We start from the raw sequence: 10,000 nt of genomic DNA, 5'->3' as shown, positions 1-10,000 counted from the left end.
CAGGTCTGATGTACATGCTGTTGAAGCACCTGGCAGACCGCTACAACATGTACTATGCCTTCCTTCCTTCCAAGCTGGATAAGAAGATCCACTCTGGTGCCGTCAACCAGGTGGTGGCAGCACCCATCCTCTGTCTCTTCTGGCTCCTGTTCTTCTCCACTGTCCGCACAGGTACGAGGGTCGCCATCTACTGGCCATTCTGGGTCAGAACAGCTTCTCTCTCTTATGCACGGTGTCTTCAGAAAGTATTCATACCCCTTGACCTTTTCCACATTTTATTGTTACAGCCTGAATTTAAAGTGGATTAAATTGAGGTTGTTTTGTCACTGACCTACACACAATACCCCATAATGTCCAAGTAGAATTATGTTTTTTGACATTTTTAAAGATTAAACATTTTAAGCTGAAACGTCTTCTGTTTGCAACAACACACTAAAGTAATACTGCAAACATTTTGGCAAACCAGTTAACTTTTTGTCCTGAATACAAATGGTACTGAGTACCACTCTCCATATTTTCAAGCATACAGTGCATTCGGAAAGTATTCAGACCCCTTCCCTTTTTCCACATTTTGTTACATTACATTGTTACATTGATGAGGAAAGAAAGTCATTTAAATCAATCTATACACAATACCCCATAATGACAAACCAAAAACAGGTTTTTAGACATTTAAAAAACAACAGATACTTTATTTACATAAGCATTCAGACCCTTTGCTATGAGACTCGAAATTGAGCTCAGGTGCATCCTGTTTCCATTTATCGAACCCGGGTCTGTAGTGACGCCTTAGACCGCTGCCCCACTCCGGAGGCCTCCATTGATCATCCTTGAGATATTTCTACAACTTGATTGGAGTCCACCTGTGGTAAATTCAACTGATTGGACATGATTTGGAAAGGCACACACCTGTCTATATAAGGTCCCACAGTTGACAGTGCATGTCAGAGCAAAAACCAAGCGGTCAAAGGAATTGTCCGTAGTGCTCCGAGACAGGATTGTGTTGAGGCACAGATCTGGGGAAGGGTACCAAAAACTTTCTGCAGCATTGAAGGTCCCCAAGAACACAGTGGCCTCCATCATTCTTAAGTGGAAGAAGTTTGTAACCACCAAGACTCTTCCTAGAGCTGGCCGCCCGGCCAAACTGAGTAATCGGGGGAGAAGGGCCTTGGTCAGGGAGGTGACCAAGAACCCGATGGTCACTGACAGAGCTCCAGAGTTCCGATGTGGAGATGGGAGAACCTTCCAGAAGGACAACCATCTCTGCAGCACTCCACCAATCAGGCCTTTATGGTAGAGTGGCCAGACGGAAGCCACTCCTCAGTAAAAGGCACATGACAGCCCGCTTGGAGTTTGCCAAAAGGCACCTAAAGGACTCTGACCATGAGAAACAAGATTCCCTGGTCTGATGAAACCAAGATTGAACTCTTTGGCCTGAATGCCAAGCATCACGTCTGGAGGAAACCTGGCACCATCCCTACGGTGAAGCATGGTGGTGGCAGCATCATGCTGTGGGGATGTTTTTCAGCGGCAGGGACTGGGAGACTTGTCAGGATCGAGGGAAAGATGAACGGAGCAAAGTACAGAGAGATCGTTGATGAAAACCTGCTCCAGAGCGCTCAGGACCTCAGACTGGGGCGAAGGTTGACCTTCCAACAGGACAACAACCCTAAGCACACAGCCAAGACAACGCAGGAGTGGCTTCGGGATAAGTCTCTGAATGCTGTGGGGATGTTTTTCAGCGCGCAGGGACTGGGAGACTAGTCAGGATCGAGGTAAAGGTGAACGGAGCAAAGTGCAGAGAGATCCTTGATGAAAACCTGCTCCAGAGTGCTCAGGACCTCAGACTGGTTCACCTTCCAACAGGACAACGACCCTCAGCACACAACCAAGACAACGCAGGAGTGGCTTCGGGACAAGTCTCTGAATGTCCTTGTGTGGCCCAGCCAGAGCCCAGACTTAAACCCGATCTAACATCTCTGGAGAGACCTGAAAATAGATGTGCAGCGACGCTCCCCATCTAACCTGACAGAGCTAGAGAGGATCTGCAGAGAAGAATGTGAGAAACTCCCCAAATACAGGTGTGCCAAGCTTGTAGCGTCATACCCAAGAAGACTCAAGGCTGTAATTGCTGCCAAAGGTGCTTCAACAAAATACTGAGTAAAGGGTCTGATTACTTAAAATATATATATGTGCAAAAATGTCAAAACTGTTTCCTTTGTCCTTATGGGGTATTGTGTGTAGATTGATGAGAAAAACAAACAATTTAATCCATTTTAGAATAAGGCTGTAACTTAACAAAAAGTGGAAAATGTCCAGTGGTCTGAATACTTTCCGAATGCATTGTAGTGGTGGCTGCATCATGTTAGGGGTATGCTTCTAATCATTAAGGACTGGGGAGTTTTTCAGGATAAAAAAGAATCTGAATGGAGCTAAGCACAGGCAAAATCCTAGAGGAAAACCTGGTTGTCTGTTTTCCACCAGACTCTGGGAAATGAATTCACCTTTCAGCAGGACAATAACCTAAAACACAAGGCCAAATCTACACTGGAGTTGCTCACCAAGAAGACAGTGAATGTTCCTGAGTGGCCGAGTTACAGTTTTGACTTAAATCTGCTTGAAAATCTATGGCAAGACCTGAAAATGGTTGTCTAGCAATGATCAACAACCAATTTGACAGAGCTTGGAGAACCTTGAAAAGAATAATTGGCAAATGTTGCACAATCCAGGTGTGCAAAGCTCTTAGAGACTTACCCAGAAAGACTCACAGCTGTAATCACTGCCAAAGGTGATTCTAACATGTATTGACTCAGTGGGGTTGAATACTTACATAATCAAGATATATTAATGTTTTTATATATTTTTTAAATGTTAGAATTTTCTCCTACTTTGACATTAGAGTATTTTGTGTAGATAGTTGACAAAAATGACAAATTCGTTTTTATCCCACACAGCAAAATGTGGAAAAAGTTAAGGGGTCTGAATACTTTCTGAAGGCACTTTAGTGTCCCCCAAATAGCACCCTATTCCTGATGTAGTGCACTGCTTTTGACCAGAGCCAATGGGGAACCCCCTCATACTGACCATGTTGATTCTCTCTGTCTCTCTCTCTCCTTCGTGATCTCGGTCTCTCTCTCTCTCTCTCTCTCTCTCTCTCTCTCTCTCTCTCTCTCTCTCTCTCTCTCTCTCTCTCTCTCTCTCTCTCTCTCTCTCTCTCTCTCTCTCTCTCTCTCTCTCTCTCTCTCTCTCTCTCTCTGTCTCTCTCTCTCTCTCGGTCTCTCTCTCTCTCTCGGTCTCGCTCGGTCTCTCGGTCTCTCTCTCGGTCTCTCTCTCGGTCTCTCGGTTTCTCTCGGTCTCTCTCTCTCGGTCTCTCTCTCTCGGTCTCTCTCTCTCGGTCTTTCTCTCTCTCTCGGTTTCTCTCTCTCTCTCTCGGTCTCTCTCTCTCTCTCGGTCTCTCTCTCGGTCTCTCTCTCTCTCTCTCGGTTTCTCTCTCTGTCTCTCTCTCTGTCTCGCTCTCTCTCTCTGTCTCTCTCTCTCGCTCTCTCTCGGTTTCTCTCTCTCTCTCTGTCTCTCTCTGTGTCTCGCTCTCTCTCTCTGTCTCTCTCTCTCGCTCTCTCTCGGTTTCTCTCTCTCTCTCTCTCTCTCTCTCTCTCTCTCTCTCTCTCTCTCTCTCTCGGTTTCTCTCTCTCTCTCTCTCTCTCTCTCTCTCTCTCTGGTTTCTCTCTCTCTCTCTCTCTCTCTCGGTTTCTCTCTCTCTCTCTCTCTCTCTCTCTCTCTCTCTCTCTCTCTCGGTTTCTCTCTCTCTCTCTCGGTTTCTCTCTCTCTCTCTCTCTCTCTCTCTCTCTCTCTCTCTCTTGGTCTATCCCTCTCTCTCTCTCTCAGGTTTCTCAGCCCCTACCTCTATGTTTACCTTCATCGTTCTGGTCATCACCATCATCATCTGCTTGTCTCATGTCTGCTTTGGACACTTCAAATATCTCAGCGCTCACAACTACAAGGTAAAAAAACACCCACCAGAAGAACTTCTTATTTATAATGTTTTCAGTGGATTTAATTTAATTCTGTCTTTATTTAACCAGGAAAGTAATTGAGAACACATGATCTTGTACCATAACGAGCCTGTATGTAATATGATACATATTTAAGCAATAAGGCCTGAGGGGGTGTGGTATATGGCCAATATACCACGGCTAAGGGCTGTTCTTATGCACGACGCAACGTGGATACAGCCTTTAGCCGTGGTATATTGGCCATATACCACAAACCCCTGAGGTGCCTTATTGCTATTATAAACTGGTTACCAACGTAATTAGAGCAGTAAAAATGCATGTTTTGTCATACCTGTGGTATACGGTCTGATATACCACGTCTGTCAGCCAATCAGCATTCAGGGCTCGACCCACCCAGTTTATAATATGCATTTATAGACCAGTCTATGTTGTTACAATCTTAAAACAAATCTTATGTGCCAGAGCAGTAAATCTCATGTGGAAAACTCTTAGGATTTAAAGGCCTTCTGATATATCAGGGGGTATTCAACTCTTACACAGCTATGTCCGGACCCTGCTGCTTTCTGTAACTCGGTCCCTGAGGAGAGTACAATGAAAACAAGCAGTGAACTGGCTTCCAGGTCCAGAGTTGAGTTTGAGGGAGATATAGTATAAAAGTCTTCACTGTAAATGTTCTGCAGTGGAATTATATTATTATTATTATTATTATTATATTTTCTCCCATCTCTTTGCTCCCCCCAGATTGACGTTGAGAATGTGGATGGTGTTGAGAACGGTCGTCCAGCCCGCACCTCTCCCTCCAATAAGTCGGCAGTAAGTACCACTAAAGGCGTCCTGTCCAAAACCGTTCGATAGACTTCGTGCATATATTTTGACGGCATTTTGTGACGTTTTTATTAGTTTGGGACTTCGGTTATTTCGGCTGTTCGGGCACACAACATTTTTTTTCTGGAGGCAAGCTGAAGTTCAGAGCCGAAGTCTACGCCCCTTCGTCGGTGATTGGTCAGTAGGGATTCTTCAAAAAAATAGTATTTGTTGTCGTTCAACGAGAGACTAGTCGTTTTCTTCCACATGTTTTCATTGGAAAATACAGCACCAGACATCGACTAAGATCTCTTTCGACTAAGAAATACATGTTTTGAGGAAGTGTATACTGGCTACGGTGTCTCAAAATGGACAAAAAGTACCATTTTTTTCTCGTTTTTCAAGCGAAGGTCTTTTAAGGGAGTATGCGAGCCGAGTTCGGCTGGGCGCCAGGCCTTTACTCAGCCTTCACTACATCTCCCTCCAATAAGTCAGCAGGAACTACCATTTACCAACCTGCATGCTACCATTTACTCAGCCAACCTGCATGCTACCATTTACTCAGCCAACCTGCATGCTACCATTTACTCAGCCAACCTGCATGCTACCATTTACTCAGCCAACCTGCATGCTACCATTTACTCAGCCAACCTGCATGCTACCATTTACTCAGCCAACCTGCATGCTACCATTTACTCAGCCAACCTGCATGCTACCATTTACTCAGCCAACCTGCATGCTACCATTTACTCAGCCAACCTGCATGCTACCATTTACTCAGCCAACCTGCATGCTACCATTTACTCAGCCAACCTGCATGCTACCATTTACTCTCCAGCTTGGTTCCTATATCCACACTAGCATACCTAGTATGGACATTGAAGTAGCTGTCTCACTTTTAAAACGTAATATTCTGTTAACTCCTAACCAAATAATGTTGTTGGCTCGTCCTATACTCGCATTTGTGGCCAAAGCATAAATGAGAGAGAAACGCTTAACTTTTATCTTAAGAGTTTCTAAAATGTTTGCTATTTCCATATCAAACCTGTTTCCTTCTCCTTCTTTCTTCTTCTTCTTCTTCTCCATTCTTCCCCTTCCTCCTCTCCTCTCCTCTCCTCTCCTCTCCTCTCCTCTCCTCTCCTCTCCTCTCCTCTCCTCTCCTCTCCTCTCTCTCTCTCCTCTCCTCTCCTCTCCTCTCCTCTCCTCTCCTCTCCTCTCCTCTCCCTCTCCCTCTCCTCCTCTCCTCTCCTCTCCCTCTCCCTCTCCCTCTCCCTCTCCTCTCTCCTCTCTCCCTCTCCTCTCCTCTCCTCCTCCTCTCCCTCTCCTCTCCTCTCCCTCCTCTCCTCTCCCTCTCCTCTCCTCTCTCCCTCTCCCTCTCCTCTCCTCTCCTCTCCTCTCCTCTCCTCTCCTCTCTCTCCTCTCCTCTCCTCTCCCTCTCCTCTCCCTCTCCCTCTCCCTCTCCCTCTCCCTCTCCCTCTCCCTCTCCCTCTCCCTCTCCCTCTCCTCTCCTCTCCTCTCCCTCTCCTCTCCTCTCCTCTCCTCTCCCTCTCCTCTCCTCTCCTCTCCTCTCCTCTCCCTCTCCCTCCCTCTCCCTCTCCTCTCCTCTCCTCTCCCTCTCCCTCTCCCTCTCCCTCTCCCTCTCCTCTCTTCTTTCTCCACAACAGCAGATGTACATTGCCTCCGTGCTCCAGGATCCCAGCTTAGACGAGCTGGGTTCAGCTGGCAGCGGGGTCAGTGAGGGCTCGCAGGACGAGGAGATCATCCACGTGGGGAACAGCCTCAACGAAGCCGACTTCCAGGTAGCCTAGTGGTTTAAGAAGCGGGCCAGCAACTGGAGGGTTGCTGGTTCGAATCCCAGCTCCGACTGGAAAGATCTGGTGCAGAGTGAGCCAGATGACGATTGTATTATAATTTAGATACAGTACCATCGCCTGCAGTTGTGCCCTTGAGCACTGCTGCTTACCCATTGCTTCTAACTCCTTGTCCTCAAGCATAAACACACATTTCTGTTCTCTGCAAGGGAATGGACAATAAAGTACTCTGCTCCTTTTTCTTCCAGAGCGGCGAGGACAGTCTCCTCGCTAACGAGGTGCGGCACTGACGTCAGGGAACGCCGGAGACAGTTGTCGGGATGGAGACAGAGGACGGGGAGAGAGAAGCAGAGACTAAGGTGTAATGTGACTGACCGGATGGATGCACTGATCTAGTGAATTAAGCTACGGCGCTGAAACGGACTGACAGACACGAAGAGACCCCTAAACCTTAAAGAATTTGAGTCAAGAGTCTGTCTACACTAACGAACACAGCAACACAAACACCTTTCACTCCTCTTCAGCTTAGGCCATGGACAACAGTTCTCCAGCAGCATATTTTTCCCCCCAGAGACTACACTGACACCAAAATTCAAGGACGAGAGAGAGCGAGTGACTACTGTCTACATTAACTAACAAAGGAAGACTACCTGCTAAAGAACTCTATCAACAAAGGCTAACAGATAAAGGACTCTGCTTTCAAACTGCTTCACTAGGATTCTCTAGCTAGGATGCTACTACTGTAGGACTCTACTCCAACGCTAGGACTCTACTATAGGACTACTCTGGCGCTAGGACTAGCTAGGACTCTACTCTGGCGCTAGGACTCTACTCTGGCGCTAGGACTAGCTAGGACTCTACTCTGGCGCTAGGACTAGCTAGGACTCTACTCTGGCGCTAGGACTAGCTAGGACTCTACTCTGGCGCTAGGACTAGCTAGGACTCTACTCTGGCGCTAGGACTAGCTAGGACTCTACTCTGGCGCTAGGACTCTAATATAGGAGTCTACTCTGGCGCTAGGACTAGCTAGGACTCTACTCTGGCTCTAGGACTCTACTCTGGCGCTAGGACTAGCTAGGACTCTACTCTGGCGCTAGGACTCTACTGTAAGACTCTACTCTGGCGCTAGGACTAGCTAGGACTACTCTGGCGCTAGGACTAGCTAGGACTCTACTCTGGCGCTAGGACTAGCTAGGACTCTACTCTGGCGCTAGGACTCTACTATTGGACTCTACTCTGGCGCTAGGACTAGCTAGGACTCTACTCTGGCGCTAGGACTAGCTAGGACTCTACTATAGGACTCTACTCTGGCGCTAGGACTAGCTAGGACTCTGCTATAGGACTCTACTCTGGCGCTAGGACTAGCTAGGACTCTACTCTGGCGCTAGGACTAGCTAGAACTCTACTCTGGCGCTAGGACTAGCTAGGACTCTACTCTGGCGCTAGGACTCTACTCTGGCGCTAGGACTAGCTAGGACTCTACTCTGGCGCTAGGACTAGCTAGGACTCTACTCTGGCGCTAGGACTAGCTAGGACTCTACTCTGGCGCTAGGACTAGCTAGGACTCTACTATATGACTCTACTCTGGCGCTAGGACTAGCTAGGACTCTACTCTGGTGCTAGGACTAGCTAGGACTCTACTCTGGCGCTAGGACTCTACTCTGGCGCTAGGACTAGCTAGGACTCTACTATATGACTCTACTCTGGCGCTAGGACTAGCTAGGACTCTACTCTGGCGCTAGGACTAGCTAGGACTCTACTCTGGCTCTAGGACTCTACTATTGGACTCTACTCTGGCGCTAGGACTAGCTAGGACTCTACTCTGGCTCTAGGACTCTACTATTGGACTCTACTCTGGCTCTAGGACTCTACTCTGGCGCTAGGACTAGCTAGGACTCTACTCTGGCGCTAGGACTAGCTAGGACTCTACTCTGGCTCTAGGACTCTACTATTGGACTCTACTCTGGCGCTAGGAATCTACTCTGGCTCTAGGACTCTACTATAGGACTCTACTCTGGCGCTAGGACTAGCTAGGACTCTACTCTGGCGCTAGGACTAGCTAGGACTCTACTCTGGCGCTAGGACTAGCTAGGACTCTACTCTGGCGCTGGGACTAGCTAGGACTCTACTCTGGCGCTATGACTAGCTAGGACTCTACTCTGGCGCTAGGACTAGCTAGGACTCTACTCTGGCGCTAGGACTAGCTAGGACTCTACTCTGGCGCTAGGACTAGCTAGGACTCTACTCTGGCACTAGGACTCTACTATAGGACTCTACTCTGGCGCTAGGACTAGCTAGGACTCTACTCTGGCGCTAGGACTAGCTAGGACTCTACTCTGGCGCTAGGACTAGCTAGGACTCTACTCTGGCGCTAGGACTAGCTAGGACTCTACTCTCTCCATCTTCCTTCATGACGAATCTACACTTTCTGATGGCAAAGTAAAGCAGGGACACTAACTACTGGTAACTCCCTCTTCCAAGTCTTGCTCTAGGCTCGGGACTGCTGTGAGAACAGCCACTCTCAAACAAACACTGCACTGGGAGCCACACAGACACACTCACAACTGAGATGGGAAGACACTAATGGAAAGACAATTATTTTTTGGCCTTGTCATGCAGGGCAGGCGGGGGGGGACTAGCTTTCTGTCTAGATTTCCTTATAAAACTATGACTATTGCACTTGAAAGAGAAGGAGAGGTGTGTCTGTGTCCCTACACTGGCTTGGCATAGTGGGGTGATGTGGCTGGCATGTGTTTTTCCTCCTCACAGAACCTTGAGCCTGGTGTGCTAGAGGTCTAGAATGCCTCGGACTTCAGAGGGGGTTGGCGGGATCTTTATTTCCCCTAATCCTTTGCCTGTTCTGCCTGCACCCCTAATAGTCTCTGTGCACCAGAGGCTGCATCATAATAAGAAGATGGAGCGGAGGAGGAGAAATGTCTGTCAGCATCACACTGTTAGCCTGCTCTGGTCTCCCCTACTCTGTCCCGACTGTCTCCGGGAGTCTTTGGGTGGTTCCAACCCTGTGTAAAAAAAAAAAGGAAGGTGGTCACTATGACGATGTGTCCGACCACTCTGTAACAAACTGAACTAACACTCCTCACTGCTGTTTACTTTATGTTTCGCTTTTTCGATGGTCAGCAACAAAAACTCGGGATTTGTAAAATAGCCTTTTTTTTTTTTTTTATTGTATTTATTTTTAGGCATGGTTATTTACTCTTTCAACATTTAAAAAACGTAACTGTGGATGGATGGGTCATGTAACATGGATACTGTACCTCGTAACAACACGGTTGCTCTCTTCTGGCCGGTTCTGCCCAGAGAAGTGGGACTGCGGCTCCAGGCTGAGCCCTGACAGAACTGAAGGCAGAAGACAGT

At 47.7% G+C, this 10,000-nt stretch overlaps 1 protein-coding gene across 2 annotated transcripts in view; it reads left to right on the top strand.

The window, feature by feature from the left end:
• Positions 1-10,000, top strand: part of LOC121555360 (CSC1-like protein 2) — a 116,625-nt gene that overhangs the window by 106,050 nt on the left and 575 nt on the right. For both annotated transcript variants that reach the window (XM_041869193.2, XM_041869192.2), the window contains 5 exons: positions 4-171; positions 3,883-3,998; positions 4,752-4,823; positions 6,479-6,613; positions 6,874-10,000. The exon at positions 6,874-10,000 is cut by the window's right edge and continues 575 nt beyond it. In XM_041869193.2, the coding sequence (XP_041725127.1) occupies positions 4-171; positions 3,883-3,998; positions 4,752-4,823; positions 6,479-6,613; positions 6,874-6,915 (533 nt within the window). In that variant the 3' untranslated portion in view covers positions 6,916-10,000. The remainder of the gene's footprint in view (positions 1-3; positions 172-3,882; positions 3,999-4,751; positions 4,824-6,478; positions 6,614-6,873) is intronic.

The sequence above is a fragment of the Coregonus clupeaformis genome, unplaced genomic scaffold (genome assembly GCF_020615455.1).
Source record: "Coregonus clupeaformis isolate EN_2021a unplaced genomic scaffold, ASM2061545v1 scaf0368, whole genome shotgun sequence".
Lineage (NCBI taxonomy): Eukaryota > Metazoa > Chordata > Actinopteri > Salmoniformes > Salmonidae > Coregonus > Coregonus clupeaformis.
Note: the sequence above shows the minus strand (reverse complement) of the source record. Positions and strands in the feature narration are given on the sequence as shown.